This window comes from Pararge aegeria, chromosome 12 (genome assembly GCF_905163445.1).
Source record: "Pararge aegeria chromosome 12, ilParAegt1.1, whole genome shotgun sequence".
Taxonomy (NCBI): domain Eukaryota; kingdom Metazoa; phylum Arthropoda; class Insecta; order Lepidoptera; family Nymphalidae; genus Pararge; species Pararge aegeria.
In genome coordinates, this window is record NC_053191.1 from 5928720 (window position 1) to 5953989 (window position 25270).

General features: G+C 33.8%; 1 protein-coding gene across 1 annotated transcript; it reads right to left on the reverse strand.

Moving 5' to 3' along the window:
- Positions 1-1524: 1524 nt before the first annotated feature.
- LOC120628455 lies at positions 1525-24606 on the reverse strand. Its single transcript, XM_039896834.1, has 6 exons — positions 24394-24606; positions 12509-12665; positions 5982-6099; positions 5112-5246; positions 3395-3608; positions 1525-2797 (listed from the first exon to the last, which is right to left on the reverse strand). Exons 1-6 carry the CDS (start codon positions 24554-24556, stop codon positions 2643-2645), a joined length of 942 nt encoding a protein of 313 aa, XP_039752768.1. The 5' UTR covers positions 24557-24606; the 3' UTR covers positions 1525-2642.
- Between the last annotated feature and the right edge of the window lie 664 nt (positions 24607-25270).

Consider the following 25270-nt stretch of genomic DNA (forward strand, 5'->3'; position numbering starts at 1 on the left):
GTATGCCTATAATTAAAAACAATAAAGCAGTTCTGATCAAGTGCCGAGTTTGAATCACAACAGCCACCTAGCCCCAAAGTAAGCGTAGCTTGTGTTATGGGTAGTACCCATAACACAAGCTAGATAGCTGTTGAATATTTTTATGAATATAATACATAAATACTTATAATATACATATAAACACCCAGACACTGAAAAACATTCATGCTCATCACACAAACATTTTCCAGTTGTGGGAATCGAACCCACGGCCTTGGACTAAGAAAGCAGGGTCGCTGCAAACTCCGCCAATCGGCCGTCAAATATATATATGAGTATGTAAGAGAAAATTAGCACTACATATTCGTTCACCAATCCGCACTAGGCTAGCGAAGTGGACTACCTTAAACTCTTCCTATTGTGGAAGGAGTCCCGTACCCTGTAATGGGTCAGTAATGGGTTTATATAATGCTGATGATTATGTTAAAAAAAGCTTTGCCTGTAAGTAATCCTAAAGTGATTAAGTACCTATTTTGCCACAAAAACTTAAAGAGGTGAAAAGCTGTTATTCTATATGATTTCGGTTATGTCTTATCAAGAATCTAAGTTAACTTGGTTTTACGCTGATAACAAAAACGTTTTTTTTGCAATTCAAGGTCTCTGCTTTTGGTCTAGGTTGAAACCTTTTGGAGTGTACCTCAGCATAAGTTTGAACAAAGTATTAAGGTTACTATACAAATTAAATATCAATTTTAACGAGTTGGCTTAGAATACGCCCGCTCCGCCTTCATCTCAACAGAGATAGAAAAAGGTTTGTTAAATTGGTGAAAAAGAGCAAATGCTGAATCGGCGCGGTGGTAGAGTCACCAAAACAAACAAACTTTGAAATAAATGAATTTTAAATATTCGGTCACGGATAATCCTGTATTTATTCTTTGAGATGTCTCTCAATAAGTTGAAAGTTTATATAAAACGTAAGCTTACAGAAAAATCCTATTATAATATTAAGGATTATTTAAACGATAAAAAAGCTTGGGTGTGATTTGCTCTAGCTTCATAGCTTAATATAAATTTACTGGAAGATGGTGATAACAAAAAAAAATACCCAGCTAAGTTTGTTGTGGGATCTTCTTAGACCAGGGCGCGTTTGGAACCCTCGTAGCTTTAGATTTAAGTTGGCGAACGAAGTTATCACCATCCCCTTACGATTATGTAAACAAATATGTATGAACGCTTCATAAGTGCCTGTGATAGGCCTACATGAATAAAGAAATTTTGAATTGAATTTGAATTGAATTGAATATTCTATTGTAGATATAAATATAATTTTAATTTATATCTCTTCATTTATGGAAGATGAGTCCTATACCCCACGATGACAAATAATAATAGATAATTGTGTGTTCAGTGCAATAAAACTCGATCGTATTCAGAAGCATTTATGAAATTTTTATCAAATCACCTTATACTAACTTATTATTTATACATTAATAATATAATTAATTATAAAAGTACATTAATATTTAAGTACATGTATGAAACATTATTATTCGAAAAAGAGATCTGTCTCTTGAAATCGCATTTTGAAAACATTTATGTGGATTAAAACAGTTTCGTTTCATAAAATACAATTATTTTGAAATGCTTTATGAAAAATCTCTCACTGTTTTTTTGCACGGTAAAAAAGTCACGCCGGCTGGCCCGTCTCTTTCCTCGCCGAGACTTACTACGAGAACGAACAAGCGTGGTCAATCAACCTAGTTAACGCTCACATAAGCAAACTGCTAATTTAAAGGTTTTACCTTAATAATGTTGTTCTATTGATATTCAGTTCAGTAAATGATAAAGCATTATAGTAAGAAGGTTAAAAAGAATATCTGAATAACAGATTGTCCTATTAAATTGTTAAACTGCTAACTGCTACCGCAATGGAAAATTTATAATAGGTACATAATACATTGCCCGTACACGTTCTCATGATTGGGATAAAATACTACGTTAATAAGAGAGCATGGATGCATATTAAGAATTTAAAGATAGGAATTTATTTCTTTAAACCATTTGTAGCATTAAAATTCTTAAACAGTCAAATCAAGAATCTGTTTATATGGTGTTAATTGTTTATAACAGTGTGCTCTTTTATCATCATCTTGCGTCTTTATACTAAAAACTGACACACACTAGTAGGCATTTTACGCATACTTTACTGTCACGCGGCGTATGTGTCTGATCTTAATGCTATTGGGGTGGGCACGGCTCGGTAAAAAATAAATCAAACCCAAATTTACACAAATTGTGAATTTCGACTTAATTTTTTTTTTTAATTTATTTAATTTAGCGTATCGGTTTCACAGATAAGTCTCAGAGACAGTACATAATGTACCTCTAAAGCGTGTTATGTAATATTTAGGTTTAAATTTACAAGTTGTATAGAGATATAAAAGAGTGAATTCACCGTAGAGATTTTTGAGTTAAAGACGCAATATTGACGACAGCACACGATTATCAACACTAGATAGCCCTTCCAATTAAATAGTAGTTATACTTTGTTTGCTTTTAGTTTTAACCTACTATTAATCTAACATTATATCCAAGATGCCCTATAGTATATATAATATTATGTTAAAACATCGATAAATAAAAAATAAATCCACAAAAAAGTCCTAATCCACGCTCAAAAGTCTAAATGTGCCAGGCATTCCGGCATACTGCTCTGAAAATTTGTCTTTCTGCCGGAAGGCTTCATTGGTTGTGGCTGAATCCATTTCTCGCAAGTAATCCAAGTGTTCCTGTGATGACAGCACCTCAACCCAATCCTCTGGAAACAAATAAGGGTCATCATCATCATATCAACCCATTACCGGCCCACGGCCCACTATAGGGCGCGGTCTCCTCCCACAATAAGAAGTGGCCGTAGTCCACCACGATGGCCCAGTACAGATAGATCGACTTCACACGCCTTTGAGAACTTTATGGAGAACTCTCAGGTATGCAAGTTTTCACAAGATGTTTTTCTTCGTCGTTGAAGCAAGTGATATTTTAATTGCTTAAAATGCACATGACTTAGAAAAAATAGAGGCTGGGATTCGAGCTCGCCCCCCCGGAGGTGAAGTGAAGATGTGATCAAAGTCAGATAAAAATGTGGTCCTGCTATCTTTAATGTTATCCATCAAGAAAACAAAATTAAAGAAAAAGAGAATGGGGTTTGTTTTCTACTTATTGTTTTAGAATAGACATAAAGTATTAAAAATTATTTTATTCGCATGAATACATAAATTCCTTAATCTGCTAGTAATTATCAATTATTATGTCTATTAAGGTTTGGCCAGTCAATTTAGGATATAAATACATGTACGAACGTTTAATAAAATATATGATACACATCATATTAATAAGGGAAATAAGATTTACAAACCTTGAAGTTTTTTCAACGAACGTTCTTCCCCACCAAAATCTTTAGGCAGTATGTCTTTTGATATGTATTTATGTAGCTCTTCGTGGCTCTTATGGATATTGATCCGGCTTGCCACTTTAGCGCTTAGTACTTGTTTTAATATTGTAACTAATGTATCCACAAATTTTGATTGTGATATTAGGTGAATTGCCTGTATTCTCATTCCGTAGCCCTCCTGTAATTTTAAAATAAAAGTTAAAGATATTACTGTTTTTTCAAGGCCTATCTTCTGAAAAAAGGATTACAAAGTATACGTCATTTTAAACATTACGATCGTGCTTAGTGAAAATTCTAACTTTGTTACAATATTTGTTCACTTAAAATAAAAAAAATTGAACTCTTGCAAAGGCATGTGCAAAGTTTTAGTAAATATCATTCGAAATAGGTACTCTAAGCTAACCCATATATTATTGGAGCAGCGGAGTAGGCTGTATACTCTGCTTTAGGCATTTATTATCTTGCTTTAATTAATATGCTCTTAGTGGGAAAATCTGATTAGAATGCTATATACTACTATATAGACTACTTACTTTAGACTACCATTTTAGTCCATTTACAGAAACAGACAACGAAGCCTAAGATACGTACGACCTAGTTATGTAGTTTGATTTTTAGGGAAGAGGTGGACCGCTGAATCCCTCTTGGGTGTGTAGCATACGGAAAACTTTGTAACATCTTTTTATGTAGCCAGTGCTGACTTAGGCCACCAAAACGTAGTCGCTCAGTATAGGCCTCACAAGAAGCCTCAGAGACGAGCGATAGAGAGAGAGCCATGGAGTATATATTGAGTCATAGCTCAGCGAATCGCGAAGCTGAAGTGACAATAGATGGGTCACATAGCTCGGAGAACCGATCGACGCCAGTCATACTTAAATGGCGCCCCCGCACTGGCAAATTCAGCGTTGGTAGACCCCCAACTCACGAAAAATGAAAGGCGACCTCAAAGTAGCAGGGTATCCATTAGTTGACAAGATTCATCCTCTTCAGGATCTATAGTCAGCCCACAACAGGACACAGGTCTCCTCTCAAAATAAGGTCTCTTCTCTCAGTGTCGGGTCTCAGGCCATAGATAGATAGATAGATAAATTCTTTATTGTACACAATTAAGGGATAAAGATAACATATATTGAAAACATAAATACTAAGAAACTACTAGTAGAAGAATAAAAATGCGCAAAGGCGGTCTTATCGCTTTAAGCGATCTCCTGCAGACAACCCTTAATGAAAGAAGAAAATGATTATGGAAACGGGAAAGTGCAATTTTAAAAATATGTCAAAACATAAACTACATCAACAATAATACACAAATAGCCAATACAAATACAAATAATATAGAAATAAAAACATACAATATAAATATATATGCATATATATATAATATATATATACAAATATATACAGAGCAAATATATAAGCTTATGACTCCGTAGATAAAAAATATTCTTTTAAACGACTTTTGAAGATGCTTAATGATTTAGACTGTCTAATGTCTCTTGGCAATCCATTCCAGAGTATAACCACCTTGACTGTAAAAGAACCCATAGTCCACCAAGCTGGCCAAGTGCAGATTGGTAGACTTCACACACGTTTGAGAACGTTATGGAAAATTCATCTATCATCACTTTTTTCAAGTAGATGACTATGATGATGGTAATGGTAATGAAAAGGTTTTACTCACGATGTAGATTGTCATGGCTTGTCTCAATTGAACAAGGTTCAATTTCATAACGTAGTCCATCAAATTTGCCTCCGTGAAGTCGATGATCACGATGAATCCACTTAAATAGTCGTGCACTTTGGCGTATTCTGCTAGCTAGAAATGAATTCAGGAAACATTATAAATAAAACCTCTCTCGCATCAGAGACAATGAGGGACGATTTTTAACTAAAGATATGAGTTAGATACAGTGTCAAATAGGCAGGCATTGGAATGCAACTATGTGCCCACGTTTGTATTAGTTTAACATATCTTGTTGATTTGCACCAAAAGTAATGGTTACATTTATTTACAATAAAAAAAAAACAAAAATTTAATCATTAATTTCTAAATTTGTAATCAAGGCTGAATATTATTTGTAAAGGATAAAATCCTCCAAGACATAATAACGTAATGACGGTGCCTACAGAAATAATCCTACAAAGGTTCATTTCAACTTTGTGATTATAATTTCTAAATATACCCTAGTGGTCATTGAATTAAGAACATACAGATTCCTCTTTCAGCCATTTTTGTGTGCAGTTACTGTGCCCAAAAACAGTGAAAACGCCTCGCGTCCCTTCTCCTCTCATTCGCCCTTCTGTTTCTCTTCTCACCCACAGAATGTTGCTAGCTCACAAACTTTTTCTCATTTTCACATTTTATGGTAAACACATCGAACATTACAGTTACTGCCATCTGCTAAATGGTATGAAGTGACTAACCGTTTTTACAAGAGAAACCATTCTAAAGTGGAGTGGTTTTGATACTTCAATATTAATCGTGTATACGGTTTCTGTATATTCTTAATTTTGTTCTAGTGATTGTAAAAAAATACGAAGAGTGACTTACGGTAATGTTATGCCTGAAAAAGTGTATTCCTTGTGAAGCGTCCCATTCGACATCATAAAATTTGCAAACAAATACTCGGTGGTGTTCTTCGGTCAATTTAGGCAACATTAATGAGTTCCTGAAAAATTTAAAACTCAAGGTTATAATATAACAAGCCTTCTTACACAATGCTGTAAAGTGTGACCTGTGAGTTTTGGGACTGAGTGCTGCTGAATGAGGTTAAAAGAACATAACTATTAATAGTAACTAGTCATACTGTAGATTAATGATTTTTTTTCAATTTCCTATAAACAATTTACAAATTGTATTAAGTGTAGCCTAGCAGGGTAGCAGGTATATTATTTTTGACGTGATAACGTCTTACAAATGGATGAACGCCAGTTACACGCACGAAAAAGCATGACTCATTGTCACGTTCCTGAGTCGAGCGTGCTAGCGAGAGCGCGAAACAAACGATAAAGAGGCACAATCGGCCTAAGCGTTCGGCTTGTGACCCATCTATCTCTATTCTACCATACAAAATTATCGTCTGTAAACCGACATTACAGACAACCAACTTTTTTTTTTTGTTATAATTATCGGGGTGATTAAATATACAAAATAAACGCGAAAAGAGCAAATACTGCGTAGTTCATCCGTGATCTACAGTAGTTCACGACAAGTTTGAGACTTTTCTTTCACTAATAATTAGTGTTGCCCAAATTCAGTCTTGGTCTTGCAGTCTTGGTCTTGTTCTTGCGTTTTTGCAAGACCAAGACCAAGAACAAGACCGCGTATTTTTAGCAAGACCAAGACCAAGACTGACCGTGCAAGACTTGAGCAAGAACAAGACATAGCCTGCAAGACTCTTGCGTCTTGCAGCTAGGACTTAGCGCTATTTCACGGAGTAGTTAGGTGTAACAGTTCGGTGTATAGGTAGGTAGGTACGCTTAGGAATTCTATGAGACGCAAAAAACTATATCAAAGAATATGAAAAACTGGACCTATGCGCATTACGACTAATACCATAAACATAGCGAATAAAAAAATATCTATTAAAATCAAACTGAGTGCATGCATAGTTATGTTTTAACCATCGGCACTTTGATAATGCGGCATCAAAGGTTTTGTACTTACTTCTCAAAGAAATTTGCCGCTTTTCGGAAGTACATGGTTATGATACACGCGCCGGCGGCTTCTTTTGAAATCTAAAACAATCGTTGCCGCCGCGCCGAAATCATAACATTTGACACTATTCATGCAAAATAATTTCGAATTTTAAGAGTACCTACAGGTGTTCCAAAGAATAAATAAGTTTCAGAGTGCTTAGAATGAAAATGAATACATTATACTGATCACGCAAGTAGTATTATGATTAGGATAAAATGGTGAGGATAGGTAGTAGATGTCATAATAATTCATTCTAGTAAGTAATTATAATATTGATTACTTATATGGTTTTAAACTAATTACTTAGGTACTATTATTGTACATTTAGTCATTATATTTCTTAAGTTTTTACAAGAAAAAATAGCAAAAAAGTGTTCGAATATCTCTGAGAGAGATGATGAGAGTAAGTATTTACTAGCTGTGCCCGCGACTTCGTCCACGAGGAATAGTAACTTTGGAGGTATAGTGACGTTCAGGATTTATTTATTTATTTTAAAACTTCTGTCATCAAACATACAAACGAACTCTTCAGCTTTATAATATTAGTATAGATGCACGTCAAAACATTCACTTATATGTAAAGAATAGTGATTGGCACTAATTCTTTACATATATTTTATTCACGGGTCGCGTCTGTACAAGTAGGTAATATTTAGTGTGTGTTTGTACGCCGCACGCGGCATCGTTCGATTTGCGGCGGCATCCTTTTCATAGAGCCGGCACGTGGCGAGGCGGCGCGGTAAAAAGCAAGGAAACGTACTATAAATGAAGGAATTATTTTAATTCCAGTCATTTCCAATTGAGCTGTGCTTCGATTCTAACTTAATAATTGTTTTTAATAATTCTCGTTGTTTTCTAAAAACGTATCACGTGTACAATTTAATATGAGTGACGAAGATTCAAATTATTCTAGTCCGAGTAACGAGAGTTTGAGTCACAGATCTAAAAGACCCAAAAGCAAATTTGAGGAGTTTTTCGAAATAATTCATGCATCCCAAACTGCCTTGTGTAAATTGTGCCAACATAAAAAGATTGAAATAAAAATGAAAAACAGAAACACTTCAGGCTTAAGGAAACATCTAATGTCTTTCCACAAAAAGGAATCAGAAATATTTCTTCCTGTTAAACCAAAATTAAGTGGAGATATCACAAGCTTTTTAGTAACCGCTGGAAGAAGTGGACAGGTAAGAATATTTTTTTAACAGTTAAAAGAATTTTAACTCCGCGTAGCTATTCATGCGATACTTTCAAAAACGCCATTAACTTACGTAAGTATTTTTGAGTTAGTGGTGTTTTCATCTAGGGGTGCGACATATTAAATATGTAATTATCGTCTTAAATATTTTTTATAAACACCCATATTTTCATTTAATCGGCCAGTAACAACTAAGTACTTTATTTTGGTAAATTACAGTACAGTGCAACCTTAATATAACAAATATCAATTTAACGATTTTCTCGATTTAACAACAACAAACCTCCTCCTCTTATACGCTCAAACCTAGTATGTTTTAAATAATAACACAAGATTTATTGTTTTGTTTCAGTCGGAAAACAGCAGTGACAACATCACGACAGCTACAGTTGATTGGGTGGTGAAAAAATATCTTCCCTTCTCATTTTTCGATGACGAAGCTACACAAGTATATTTTCGACGTATTTGCCCTAATATGGTGTTTCCTAAAAGGTCTACACTTAGAAGGAAAGTCAAAGAGCGATTTGAAGAGCTCCAATTGAATCTCAAGGAACGACTTCAACCATTATCATCTAAAATGTCGTTTACCATTGATGGGTGGACGTCAATTGCTGGTAGGAGTTACTACGGGGTTACTATTCATTATATAGACAACGAATGGAAGTATCGATCTGTAGTTCTTGATTTTATACCATCACGCGGTCGACATACTGGGGAAGATATTGCAACGATTTTCCATGAATGTTTATTGGAATATGGCATAATTGATAAAATACAAGGTATCACGGTCGACAACGCAACTGCAAATACCAAATTTATGTATGAACTGGGCAAACAGCTGCCGCCACACTTTGATTCAGACAATCAACATTTCCGGTGCTTTGCTCACATTTTAAACCTTGGTGTACAAGATTTATTAAAGACCTTAGCATTACACTGTGAGTCTGACACTAACGCGCAAGATCAGCAGTACGAAGACTATGCAGACGAAACTGAGGATGAGGAAGATGAAGAATCTGCACCAAATATTGCTGACTCGCGTACATCTGTAACAAAGTTACGCAGTATTTCCAGTAAAATAAAAAGAAGTGAGATAGTGAAGAAGAAGTTTCAGTCTGCTTGTGAAGCAGCTGGCGTGCCATCAAATCTAAATGCCATTCTTGACTGTCCAACGAGATGGAATTCCACACATGATATGATTGGATTTGGTTTAAAAGTGAGAGCGGGCATTGACATATTGTGCAGTTCTGTCACCGAATTGAATGATTTTCAAATCACAGCTAATGAATGGCAGGTACTCGAAAAATTACATAAATTTCTAATAAACTTTAAACTTTTTAGTACAAAACTTGGTGGAGACAAATATGTTACGTTACCGCTAGTCATTGTATCATTTAATCTCTTGCTAGATAAAATTGAATCCATGGTAAAACAGTTAGATGAGAAACCTAATCGATCTGAAGTGGATGAAAGGCTCATTCTAGCTTTCCAAGCAGCTCGAGACAAAATGCTTAAACATTACAAGAAGAGCAACTGGATTTATTGTACTTCTTTAATTTTAGACCCAAGGCATAAGGCTCAGACTTTTGACCTGACAATGTGGGGGAAGCAACTTAAAACAGAAAGTCTGCGCAAGTTCAATGAACTTTATGAAGAATATAAAAGTCTACACTCACTGAACAAATCTCTGGAATTACCAGAAAAAGACAATAAAGTATGTGATGAAGATGAAGACGTAATAGACTTTGATAAACTCTATGAATGTCCCTCGACGTCATCTGGATCTTGTCTTCAAGGCTTAGTGATAGACGAGTTGGAGGAGTACCTGAGAAAACCAAGAACTGCCAGCTCGGAAGACATTTTAGATTGGCGGAGGACGCATGAGACAGATTATCCGATTTTATCGAAAATGGCCCGTGATTTTCTCTCAATACCTGCAACTTCAGTACCTGCTGAGAGGTTATTTTCTAAAGCATCATTAGTAATTAGAAAACATAGAAATAGGTTAAGTGATGAGTCAGCCAGATGGTTACTTTGTATTAATTCTTGGTCAAAAGAATTGATATAAAGTATCATAACCTAATGATAAAGCTGTTGATTTGTGTTGTATTTTATTTTTTATTCAAATAAATGATAAATCGTAAAACTCTTTTATTAAATTTCTTATAAGTTGAGGGTTCAATCTCTTTCTAGACAGATAAGTATTGTTCTTTAAAATACAGTCAAGTTATTGTAATTAATTTGTTTTTTTACATTTTTTTAGCAAATGTAAGCTTATAAATCATAAATGTTTATTAAGAAACAGTTACTTCCATGGAAAACGACATATAGGTCAGTTGATTTTTCGAATTTCTTATCAAATCTTCAGTTATTTATTAATCTGCTTGATCTTTACTATGGCTATGTTAATTCAAGCTCACAATGTTCCAATTCTAATACGTTTTTCTAAGATTTAAAGTAAACTTTAATAAATAGTAATAGACTAATAGGTAATTGCAAGACTTGCAAGACTCTTGCTGCAAGACCAAGACCAAGACCAAGACTGGGAGCGCAAGACCAAGACCAAGACCAAGACCAGGTGTATTGGCGCAAGACCAAGACCAAGACTGGCTAAGTCTCGTCTTGTTCTTGCATTTGGGCAACACTACAGTAATAATGAATAGTAAGTCAAATGAGTCTTACATAATTTGTTCGCAGATTTCTAGATTGATTACTTATTGCCACTTAAAGTCAAAGTCAAAGTCAAATATTTCTTTATTCAAATAGGCACATAGATGGCACTTTTGATGCGTTATTATATACAAAATGTGTACATAGCAGTGAGTAGTGATGGCGATAACTACAATCGTAAACTTAAAACTAAAGCTACGAGGGTTCCAATCGCGCCCTGGTCTAAGAAGAAACCCACAAACAACCTAAGCCGGGTGTTCTTTTTGTTATCACCATCTCACATTGTCATTAGAAAATATTTAAGAAGCAACCTGGTTAGAGCAATTGTTTACACCCAAGCTTTTTTATCGTTTACGTAATCCTTTATACTATAATAGGACTTTTCTATAAGCTTTCGCTTAATACAAACTTTGAACTTCTTTAGTGACATCCCCAAGATATCAACCGGTAATTTATTGTAAAATTGTATACAATTTCCTTTAAATGAATTGCTTATTTTGTGTAGTCTAGTGTACTGCACTGCAAGTTTATTTTTGCTTCTAACGTTCAAATGATTGCAGTCACATTTTCTTTTAAATTTTGATATATTTTTGTGAACATACATTAAATTTTCAAATATGTATTGGCTATAGAGTGTCATTATTTTAACATCTTTAAATTTATCTTTCAATGACTCTCTCGGACCCATTTTATAGATCGCACGAACAGCCCTCTTCTGCAGAACGAAAATAGTGCTAATATCAGCAGCATTACCCCATAGTAAAAGTGTAGTACTTAATGAGACGACAACATTGATGAGCATAAACTTTGTAGGTATAGTTTATCTATGATTACTAATTATGTTATCTGTTCGACTGTTTAGTCGGATTAAGATGGAGAATCTATTTCTTCATCAGTTACACAAATATTGAACAACATGGAGAACATTATGGAGAGCTTTCAAGCATGCAGGTTTCCTCACAATGTTGTCCTTCACCGATAAAGTAAGGTGGGTATTACTGTCAGTTTACGCACACCGAGTGATTCTCCTGCTTAAAATTCCACTTTTTTATTCTTTATTGCCTTTATAAGGGAATATAAATAGACAAATGTTGAGAAAAATACTATTTTTAACACTCATGATATTTTTCAATCTCTTTTTATTATTTAAACTAATTAAAAAATTGTTTAAAAAAGTTCTGTCTTGGACGTCCGTGTGTCTTACATAAACTTCAGTTACCGAGTTTTTTTTTTTTTATAGGCTTGAGTATTTTGAGGAACAGAAGCCTATTACTTTTCACGGTATAATTAGATGTACTTTAATTATTATTTAATAAATACTTTTACAAATTTACAAATAATCTCAATTTAATTTTAATGAATGAGATTATGAGGCGTGCACTTTTGGATTTTCCAACAATTTTATTTCGTACACTAATAACTCTGATAACTAAGGAGAACTTACTTGTATCGAATTGCTGAAGTCCTGGTTCTGATTTTTATGAAAACTATTTAAGGGATTTTTAATACTTACGCAACATCGTACAGATGCTCAAAATCAGTTTTTGGGTTGAAAGCCCCAAAAAATTGCGGCAGCACCGTTCTCATCGTGCAGATTTTGTCCATTTGCGTTTTGGCACGCTCCACTGACCCCTTGCATCCCAGTATTGTCGTCTCCAAATAAAAGCTTCCTACAAACACATAGAGTTCTAGAATTAAAACCAAAATTTTTTATCTAAATTATAATGAAGATTTAATACGACAGGCAATAGAAAAACCAGCACAACTAGCATACCTACACATAATTATACAATAAAGTGGCCTTGTTATTCTGATTTGCCTTTTTTATTCCTTTGGAATAGAAAATATAATAAATTGTTACATTAGATAAACTAAATATAGTTCTTACAAGAGTCAATAAAGTTTGACTATTAATTTATTTATATTTATGATTCTGGTGTTATGGAATTATTAAAACGGTTATTAATGAGGTTTATGTTTTATCTTATAGGTAATTTTAATTATAGTAACTAATACCAGTTACAACATATTCGTAATTTAAACAGAGAACAAAACAATATACAATATAATAATCCGCTCCGCGATAAGCAGGATAATATGTACGGTGTAAATTAAAAATTTCTTAAATTTTTATACTCCAGGCCAAACAGATCTTCGGATGTACCCTCACGCACGTTTCGCTCCGATATCGGGATATCCTCAGGAGATGTTGACTTTACCATGAATTGTTGCTTAGCAAATGAACCGTACCAATTCTCCTGCTTTTCGCGGAGTTTAGCAAATTAAGCTTAATTTGCTATACTCCATGTTCATAATATACCTATCGTGGAAAGTAACGACTGCTTCTTTTTAATACAGACAACTCGATTAATCCGTTTATTTTTGAAGTATTTGATTTTTTTTATGAGTCAGCTTTTGACTGCAATCTCACCTGATGATAAGTGATGAGGCAGTCTGAGATAGTAGCGGGCAAACCTAAAGTTGTATGGCGATTATAAGCCCCTAATCGGTTTTTGCCCCTTTGGGGATTGGACCTCCCACTTTCACCGCACCGCTTCACCTCTGTGCCGTCGTCGTGCCGTGGATTTTATTGCACTTAAAAATTTACGAGGTATGTCCCTCACACTTATTCACATGAACAGCATACTGTGGGTTCTGAGCAGTAGAAACATATTGCAGGTGGTATACATTATTACGAGTCAGTTGAAATGCAAAATAAGAGTAATTGAGTTTTGATGATCAATGGTCTGACATGGAACATAATCTAGCATTCTTTATTAGCTCTGTTAGTTCAATATTTAGTTAAAAAAAATAAAAGATCATTATTACAGGCTTGTGGCGCAGGCATAGCCGCGGGATAGCTATAGTACGGCAGTTGGCCTTATAACGTTTTCAAGTTACATCAGAGCAGCAGATTCCTACGGCTAACTTTGAATCGCGATGCGATACTTTTTTTCTCACTATCTGTGACAAATTGAATACTAGTAGTACACCAGCTCCCTAACCTAGTACGGTTAGGGAGCTGGTGTACCAATCGACCGAGTATCGTTAATAAGTTTAATTTTATATTATTATAATTTAATTTTAAGTAAGTTAATTAATAGAGTAAATTTATATTAATTGTTAGTCGCCTTGCCGCGTAGTTAATACTTTTTCTGCTGTAATTAAAACTAAAACTGCATAGCTGCCATTCTAAACAAAAAGTTCCATCAACATTAATAGTGCCGTTGCGAGATTTTAATTACTAAAATATTAATTATAAAGCCAAAATACTTCCTCAATTTTATGGAGGGTAGAGGTAAGGAGAGTCATCTGTGTATATGAAAAAGTGTCGTCAAAATGTATTAAATTAGGATGGCGCCACATTTGCATCAGGGTAACTCTTAAAAGAAGCGCCAAATATAAATATTGTTAGAGTAGGCTTGAAAAATAAACAAGGAAGTATGGAGATACAAGGAAGTAAGGTTATATTTACCACAATATTTTGTACAACGTAAGTTGTTGAAATTCTCAATAATTAACTACTTTAGTCGATAATGACATTAAATTTTTTAACTCGGCATACTTCAATTCATCTACGATTGCTACATTCAAACCATACCCTGTGCATCCACCAGCGCCATTGTGGAGGATTTTTGAACTGTTATTTAGCGCAACAACTGGACACTTTTTCAACTTTTCTCCCATATAAGATGACTCTCCTTACCTCTACCCTCCATACTCAATTTATATCAATTATATACTATAAGTAGGTAAAGATTGAAAATAAAGGTCATTTTAATAAACTTTTCAAGCATAGGCTTTACACCTGCCCTAACGTAAATATTTGTACAATGTTTTAAAACAAAGGGCTCAGGGTAAAAATTCCTGGCAGCATTTTAAGATTAAAATGCACGATGAGTAAATGAAACAAATAGGGCTTGTATTTTTCCTCACAACACACAAAATTAAAATGAGGTACCTACCGACAAGTTCTAGACTATAATCTATTAAAAACGTTATAACTACATGGAATTCACTACTTCAGGTAATTTCTAGAAGCAATTTTGTAGCAATTATGCAATTTTTTGACTCAACTTATTTGAGACCAACGTTTATACGTTTATATTGGATAGGATCAGACGTTACTTTGCGGAAATCCATGCTATCCATACATGCAATCCAGCTTAATTTTCATAATATAACGAATAAATCCAAAAAAAATGCTAGATCCAAATTAACGTCTGTCGCTTTTTCATACACTGTAAAAAATGCCAAATAGGTTTTTTACCACACTAACTATATTATCTACTTCTGCACTGCATCTAATTAGACTTAGGAATTTCCAAGGTCAGATAATTTCTAGACGCAATTAAGTGATTTCTTGCAGAACTTAATTCATCCACGTTTCACCCGAGCGTAGCGACGACATGCGTATAAAAAAACCGAAATAATTACAGATTTAACTTATTAAAGCATAATATAACATTTTACGGGTTACTAACTGTAATAAAATACCTGTGTTTATCTTTTCATGTTTACATCAATACATACAATAATGGTAGCAAACGCTGCTCCGACGAAATTCAAAAAAGTTGTTCATTTGAGATGACTTTATTGATTACTATAACATACTACTACTTCTATAAGGTTTCAGTAATAGTGACCTGATTCAATTATTTAAAGAGATATTTGAAGTACTCGTTCCCAGGATAGGTAAGATTTTATGAATTTTATATACAACGTGTATCCGCATAGTACCTACGCTACGTGACGCGTACCCAATAAAATGACAGGAGTCATCATTTTAATTTTGCATGAGATGTTAGGGCTTTATCTGATTTCTTTCAGTATAAACTATGGTAGTGGTTTACTAAAAAACTATTAGGTTTTAGACTTCACAAATAAGTCTCAGAGACAGTACATAATGTACCTCCAAAGCCTGTGAAGTATTATTTCGGTTTTCTTTTTAACCGTTGTATAGATTCAGAACATAGTATTTATTGTGGTGGGCAACGACAGAACGCTAGACTCCACGTGGTCCAACATACACTTGACCGGTATTTACTTTGACGTTTCGGTGTTTTGATACTTGAAAACGAATCTACATTAGGCATGATGACTATTTTTGAAAAACTGCCCCATTATGTACGGAAGTATCTACTATCACCAAAAAATATCTTATTTTTGAAGAAATTAAAGGTTTCGTTGATATAGAGCTTTAGTAAATCTTTGTTCCATAGCCAAAGATTCCTGGTATTGATACAAAAAAAAACTCAGCAACGCAGGGAGTTTCGATGCTCAAGCTTTACAAAATTATATTTAAATAGACATGAAGTCATAATTCTGAATTCGACGTTTCACCTGTCCTGGCGGATCGCTCAATTTTGCAGTTTTATTAATTAATACCAATCTTTTTTAGAATATAAATAGATAAATACAATATTTTAGAGTTTTTGTTATTGGCATCATGCCTATTGTCTAGTTATTCAATCTTAGTTTTTTTAAGAAAAAAAAGTGCAACTAAAATATTACTTTATTGAATTAATTAAAATAACTAAAATAAAAATATATTGTACTACTGATGTGTTTCATAAAAATGTGTACGAGGTAGTTTTATGATGCCGATAACTATACATTCGTGAACTTAAAACTAAAGCTACGAACGGTTCCAAACGCTTCCTGCCACGCTGTAACAGACGTAGCCATGTGTTATTTTCTTAAAATTTTTTAGTTTACATAAATAATCCTTTATACTTAGTAGGACTCTTCTATAAGCTTACATTTAACGAAAAACTTTGTACTTTTTATCGCACAATTGTATACTATTTCCTTGAAACGAATCGCTTATTTTATGTTGCCTATTTTAATAATATTTAATGTTCTCGAAGTACTGACATGGCAGATAAAAAGCCAATAAACTTTATAAAATATAAAGGCAGTATTTAACAACCGCAAAGGGTAAGATAGGGTAAACGCTACCCAAGGGCTTCAATAAAGAATCTAATATCACTCAAGTCAGGCTCAACAATTGCGCCTCATGAATTTTAACGAGACATTTTCTTTGCGACGCCTAAAGTGATCCGGTACTTAATACAGCACCTGAGGAGCGCGAAGTGTCGACGATTATAGTAAGAAAGCAATTTTGTGCATTGTATATTTTAAAATAAATTCCCAGCCAATTTACTTGCAAAAATAAACGTTTACTGGTAAAGTTTGCCTAGTGAAATGATTCCCGCTCTTCAAAAAGGAACATTTGATGGGATTCTGTTGATTGAAGACCTTTATTTTTCACAGAAGCCTGCCTACCTTCGATATTTAAAATGAAGTCCTTACAAATTTTCGTATACCTATTCTTTATCAAGATTATATATATTGGAGAGATAATTGTCATAGTTAAATGTTGGGTAGCAGTGGCTACAGGGTTCAATACTTTAGGAATAATATGAAGTCATGACCTTGTGTTATTTATCTAAAGGATTGCAATTTTTATATTTCACTAATAACCCCAACATACTCGTATATACGTAAAGAAAATATGGGTACTAGCACTTTAACACTTTTGGACACCTATCTGGAATAATGCATATTTATTTACTTATATTATAAATAGAAAAGATTTTTTTTTGTATATTTGTATGGAATGGATAAACTTGAAACCTGGTTTGAAATAGCTTCATTCTCAGTAAATAACATGAGCCTGATTTGATTTTAATAATAGTAAGATTTCAGCTTGGAATACTGGTATGTCTATAATGCGGCAAGCTACGCTAATAAGGGCGACCAAGTTGGGTTTTTTTTAATTTCACTTGAAGTTCCTGTCTGCTATATCACCTGGTGTTGAGTGATGAGTAGCGGGCTAACCTTTTAATGTATCGCAGTTATATTAAACTCTTACTAACTCAAAAGGTTTCAACACGACATCGTACCGGAACGTTAAATTGCTTGGCGGCACGTCTTAGTCAGCACACAGTACAGTATAGCCACTAAACCTCATCCGATAATACGAGTAAAATTTAGAAATCTCAAATTGCCAAATTGGCCCCGCTGAGGATTGAACCTGGTACCTCACACTTATCTATAGTTATCTTACACTTATCTGTCAGGGAGTTAGTGCTTGTACTGGCTTGCTTTTAAAATAACACAATTACAGGTTGAAATCAATAGTGAAATAATAAACATTAAGAAGTTTGCTTTATTGTCACGATTATGGATCCCTTTTTTATGAGACGTGATCAAACACTTGATCAATCTTCTATTTACAAGTATTACCTGCTTTTGCGCAAATAAAGACTGGTTTTATTGTAATAAAATAATAATTAGGAAAAATCAATTAATCATGTTGTGTCTCTTTAAATAATGACTAGGTTTACCTGTTGTGTTATTTGTTAACAATCATTATATACCTGTTTTATAACTGACTTTTGGTCTCGGTTTTCCCCACGTGGAGTTCCCGTTTAGCTGTATGCACAAGCTAGTGTCAGTAACAATTTAAATCTGACGATGTGCTTTTAAACTACGGTAGTTTCATCACAGTACGTCTTCCTTACATGTTTGTCCAAATTGACCAAGAGCAGGTCAATTTGGACAAACATGTGTCGTTAGCTTTCTTTTGATGATCGGAGCTCTATTAAAACCGCGTATCATGAATACGCGCTATCCAACTTTAAACATATTTTTTAATAATAAAACAGCGAGCGTGAGGGTCACCTGATATTACGTAAACACCGCCGCCTGTCGTCTGTTGCCAGCCTCTTGTTTATCTTACTATAAATATATATATAAGTACCTTAAATAATCCCATATTGAAATCAAGTGGAAACATTGCGGATGGAAGTTCGTCCCACAATTTATCTGTGCGTGGGAGAAAAGATCTACGATAACGGACATTTGGAGACTACCAGCCAGGTGGTGGGGATAAAATTTGTTCGTGCGACGCAAATTAAGATCAGAGAACAGGGAAAGAGGTGTCAGCTTAAACTTTGCATATCACTCCCAAATAAACAGACGATAGAAACACAAAGAGTGTGCCAAATTCTACAACATAACTATGTAATCATGCGCGTTGGATACGGTGATCGGATCGGGCAAATGATACCAATCAGTTTGAGTTATGTCAAAAATTAATCCTTTAAAAATTCTAGGAGATCCGCGCAAATATAAAGAGCAATAAAATCCACTATCAGAAGTGCTATTATATAAGAAAAACTTTTTCAGTAAAGCATCAACACGGATTTTGCTATTCTTATTATGTGATGCATCTTTGACTAAGATGATATATGAAGAAACCATTTTGTTACTTTAGTGGCATACAAGATAAGCACAGAGACAAACCAAAATAATGTAAAAAAATATTCTACCTTGTAAGAGTACAAAAATATTTTCGAATTAAAAGCAAACACCTATTTATGAAAAATACTAAAAATACAAGCTAAGAAAAATATTCGCGGCAAAGTTGCGCACCGCAGTCTACTTGCTATTTCTTATTTTTCTCAATTCAAACTTCTAAATTACCTTTTGCGAAACGTTACCAAATAAATCTTACTCCCTTTGACAAAAAAGCCATGTAATTTTCATTTGTGTCAACTGTTTGTTCTTCTTAAATTAAAGCTGCTATGTTTGTTTAGGCATATTTATATTGCTTTGATATTGAAAAATAAATTTAAGTTCCCCCTAAAGAGCTAACCAGTACTGTAAAAGCTTCTTCCAGTAAGCTAACAAATATTCCATAATATTGGAAGTGACCTTCTAAATAAATAGATGTCAACAAAAAGTATCTACAAAGCTTTGTAGATACTTTGTGTTGCATTCTAGACGTTCGCTAGAGTTATCAAAACATGACAAAATTATTTTATTTCAAGAAAGGTAATAATCTCTTTTGAATATTCAAGTCAGTCGTTTTTAGTGATTCTACCACGATGGAACTACGGTCAATGAACTTTGCAGTTTCTTTAACAACTTCGATCTTGTTAAATATGAAAGCGAAGCCCAGCAAAATCCAGAACTCTAAATTTTTCTAGGAATTACTAATTACCTTTTATAAATTTCCTTTAAATTTAGTATAAAAAAAATCCACACAGCTTACTTTTGTTGCATATAAATGCAAGGTATTTAGTAAATCAAATGGTATATGTCTGCAAATAGTACAATGTCAACAGTATTACTGCCATTCTGTGGTTGATCATTAATGTACACCAAAAATAAAAAGAGACCCAAAATTTAGCCTTTAGGACTCCTATTGAGGTAGATGAATTTTTATGTCTTTTATGCATAGCCTAAGGATCGTTGAAATAAGAGGCAACCAAATCAAACCACTTCAAAATATTAATAACAACTTTTTTACTTTGATCGCTTTAAAATAATAATAGTTTTTAAGTATTAGCTTTGAGTGCAAATCCATTGGAATATTAATTCTTTGATTTGTTATTTAACTCCCCTGCTAACAACAATAATAACAATTTATTCAAAGAAACGATCATTATTCCTATCTATATTAAAATAGGGTAACTGGAATACTACTCAAACAAAGTGACCATGAGTTACGAAATTTCCGTGCTACCAAATGAAGTAGGCATAATCAGCCAAGAAACCTCAGATATTCACAGAAATCACATTATTTTCTTGAAGTTTGTTAAAAGTAGGCATATAAAATTGTATTGGGTGACTAAAGCGGAAATATTTTACCAGAATACTAATCTATTGTTATGTAACAGAAAACGTTAACTGTCTACAATATTTTACCTAATATTATATTACTAAATAGGTAAAAAAACTATAAAGCAGTAATAACGATTGTATTCATTAAAACCAAAATTGAAATGAGAGTTTATAAATAGTTAATGAGAAAATTTGTTTAAGAAACGATGAGGCGTTTTTATAAGAAAAGTTCCTAGCATTATTTCAAAAAAACCCGACCTAGTCGAATCTGTGTTTGAGAAGGAAACAGATATGGACTCATTTATATTGTGCACGATACCTATGTCTTAAAGTTGACTTGGACAGTGTAAAGACAGTCTAAACGTGGACAAAGTCGCAGGGGACCGCTGGTTAATTATGTTTTCATTCACAGGCAACAACGCCATATAAATCTCGGTTATACAAAAAAAATATCTTCCTTTTAAAAACAAAAACAAAGCTACCACTCTTTTGCTATGTACTCGTACGTCAGTAAAATAATAACAGACAGAAAAAACGTTTAATAGTCCTAGGTACTTTTCGTACTTAGTGAGTAAAACCTTTTCAGTTCTTTCGTTTTAACACTGTACCACCAAAAATCTGATAACTGAAGATTTTACTCTTACCCCTATTATTTGAAGCAATTAATTTTAAATTACATTTAATCAATTGCTTAAAACATAAAACTGTTTGATATGAGTAGGTAAGTGTAGATGTTTAGTATCTCTTGATATATACCCAATAGTTACAATTTATCAATTAACGTCATATTCATCATCATCCGCAGCAAACAAATGTTCCATGCGTATATGTTTGCGCAGCACCTTAAACGAGTTCGCCTTAAGACGCTTTACATAAAACATAATTTATACAATAACAAATAGTAGTAAGCAGTTTATCAGGCTTTTTAGGTATTCCAAACTTGAATATCAACAACCAAAGCGTCCGTTGCCATATGCAAATTGAACACGGTACTTCCCTTAGCAAGAGACTTCATTGCTCGCGATCGTATAGTTGCCTTCGAATAGGTAAATATAAAAACTTCGTTGGTCTACTATTTACCATGCTCAACTACGGATCGCGAGGTCCTAGATTCGATTTTGTTTAATATTACTAAAAAAACATGGTAGGTATTCGCGCGGTGATATGAAATTGGAAATATTCGTAGTATTCACTGCACTCTTGTGCATTAAAGATCATGTTGAACCGGTCCCGGTCACTTCTACTGACATGTGAGAAGAGATAGAATATGAGATAAGAGAGAGCAAAACGCGGAAATAGGCTGAGAATGATGATGATGGAAAGAGTATATCGCTCGAGTTGTTTAGTTTGAGTTAGTTAGTTTTTTTTTTTTTTTTTTTTTTTATTTATATTTTTTTATTTTATATTTTTTTAGTTTTTTTTTTTAAATAAACCTCCTCCCTTTGGTAAGATTTATAATTAAAAATGGTGTTTCTAGGTTTCCAATTTTAAAATGTGTGATGAATTAACGACGTTAAGGTTAGGAAAAATCCTGAGTGCCTAGTGTGAATTTTTCTATCCACCTTTACTAATTTGATCGCATTTTCTACAATTTATATATATCGAAGGAGCGCCATCAAGTTATAATGCAGGGAAATAGTATTGTCATTAGATAGCACTCCTCGGTAGCATATCTATATATAACATATAATCTGGTATAAATGTAGCTCCAAAACTTCACACTTGGCATCGTGAGACTCTAAAACGACCTTACGATTTCGAATATGCAAATCTTGCACCAAGGGTATTGAATACAAGGTAAATGATCAGCATAAGCCAGAGTCGTATAAAATAGAAATAAGGAAATTATTGCCATTTCCGTCAATCCCATGAAATTTAAGTAGATGAATAAATGTTAATAGATCATTAGAATACAAATTTATTGAAGAGCACAATCTTTACAAAATACCAAAGAACGGTGACTCGAAAAAAGTCCTACTAACACCTATAACCGAAAAAATAACGAACCCTTTGTGTTTAATTATGAAGATTAAGTTTAATTTACCAGACTAGGAAAAGCACTAGAATCTGTATGATGTTGACTTTACAATGAATAATTGTTAACAATAATTCAAAACATCCCTAAGGATGCTCCAGTTTTGGAGCGAAACGTGCCACGTGCCGTGAGCGGGTACATTGTCGGAGTTATTCTTGGTGTGTATGATTGAAGAAATTATAAATAACAACATACGGATTCTCCTGCTTTTCGTGGAATATAGCAAATTAAGCTTAATTTTCATAATAAATTATGAATTTCCGCAAAGTAACGCCTGCTTTTACCCAATATTTGTGTTTAAGATAAAAATAATAAACAGACTTATTTCACCTCCCACACGATGTTTGCCTTCACTGTTAAGCAAGTGATATTTTAATCTCTTAAAACGTCAATAATTTAGATAAGTCAGAGGAGCGTGCTGGGATGTCCTAGCCTAGGCTACTAGATAGTAAATGTTTATTCTAAATAACATCAATTATTTAATATTATAATATTAATATTGAAATTAAATGGTACTGTAGTATTAAACATTGCTGTTACCAAGCAATTAAATATAACTTGCTTTAAACTGTCTAAAATAAGCATCGTGAGAAATTCTGCAGGTCTGATTGTTCTTCATAATTGCGTAAACGTGTGTGAAGTCTTACAAACCGCACATGGCAAGCGTGGTGAACTCCGGCCATAGCCCTTCTCATTTTGAAAGGAGACCTGCGCCTTGTAGTGGGACTGATGGGATGATGATGACGACGATGATAACTTAAATAAACATTGCAAAAATTTGTTGATGTATGCAGACGGCTTAAGAACCTAACAAACTAAATTATATAGTTATGTATATTAATTGCTGGAAAAATAAGTACTGAAGATTATAAAAATTACAGCTGACGCTGACGCCAACAAGATTGTTATAGATAAATGGAAGTAAATACCTATAATTACTCTTGGTCGTTTCTGATCTCTAATGAAGAGGCCAGACGTTTAAGAATACATAAACTGCATGATATCTGACCTCAGAAACTCGTTAAATTTTACTGCTTCACAAGTTAACCATATCAGAATCGTGATACATTGTGGCATTTTTAATTTAAATTGAACGGCTTGATAACGAAATCTCTTATCATGAGAAGAAAAAGAAATATTATGAGTATTAAATAAATCAAAAAGAGCTGATATTAAATAATATACTGATAAACCAAACATAATATGACACCAGAAAATGTTATTTCACGCAATGTTTAATATTATATACTTATGAAAATAAAAGAAAAGAATTTTTGAACAAGCTTAACTCAAGAAATATCAGTTTCAGCTACATGAAATTCTTTCTCGTTACTGGGGCAGTTTATATGCTTTACATAACATCACGTTAGGACTCATAGTTAACGTAGGCGAAACCGTAAGACACACCTAGTTTTAATTTTAAACCTATACGAATTTAACGATACATTTTTAATTTGGTATTGCTGATGTTCGCAGAACTACTATTTTTAGGTAAAAAGTCTCCTAATTTATCATAGGATAACGTCTAAATATCTATGTAAATTCTGACAAAAATGGTCTATGCACGCACGTGTTCCATTCAAATTCGATATCCGTTTTTACGTGAAAAAGTGACAAACGATTGATGATTTATATTAAACTCTACGTAACTTTGAACTACCTAAGTGTTAGTAAATTTACAAAACATGCAAGTATAAGTAAATAAAAACCATATTTAAAAAACTTACTGAAATCCTTCTTATTGAAATGTGACTGTTTCTGCACCCATTCTGTAAGAATGTTAACAGCATCCTTCATAGCCCCCGGTTGATCCAGGTCGAACACTTTGCGGACATACTGCATCGTATCTGCCCTCCGCTCGAGAATCATGTCTTTTGGTACGAAATCCATGTTGCTTACAAAACCATACGACTCGATCGCGTTGACTGAACTGAATAAAGTTTACACTTGCACCCACCTCGTTAAATCGAGAAATTTAAAGTGGTGTTATGAATATATTAACTAGTTTGGCGGCTTATTTTTTTTTATATATCCTTGCGTTTGGCTCCAGAAACATTTAACTTTGATCGCGTTGTTGTTCTTATCTCGCTTTTTTTATTGATAAATATTATGTGCCCTTGCACAGATTTACTTTCACGGAATGATGTAGTTGTAAATACGATAATGAGCGGGTTCTCGAAACCGGAAGAAGAGGTCATAAAATTGTGATTTATTTAAAGAGCAGATAGAGTTACCTCATTGGTTTTGTGGTTAAGCCCTTACTATGACCACCGACACCCTAACCGTTAGGGTGTTTGACTGCGGATCACGAGTTCAGTTCCCTGTTGGGACTTTAGCTTTTAGGTACCTATAAGTTTTTCTATCAATAATTGATAACATCCATATAAAGCTGCTCCCAAAATCCAATAACACCATCGGTTGCCCTTGTAGTGTGGACTCAACTAAATTTATTTTTATTGCACTGCAATTTCACCAGCTGGTAACAGATGATGCAGTCTAAGATGGTAACTGGCTATCCTGTTAGGGGTATGGCAGTTATATTTAACCCCTACCCCTAATAGGTTTCCACGCGATGACGTTCCGGATTGCTTAATCGCGTAGAAG

Coding starts and splice junctions, on each gene's coding strand:
- LOC120628455 (XM_039896834.1), bottom strand. CDS start 24,556: ATGGATTTCGTACCAAAAGACATGATTCTCGAGCGGAGGGCAGATACG. Junction 12,666..24,393: donor TTTCAATAAGAAGGATTTCA/GTAAGTTTTTTA, acceptor ATGTGTTTGTAG/GAAGCTTTTATTTGGAGACG. Junction 2,798..3,394: donor TTCGTTGAAAAAACTTCAAG/GTTTGTAAATCT, acceptor ATTTGTTTCCAG/AGGATTGGGTTGAGGTGCTG.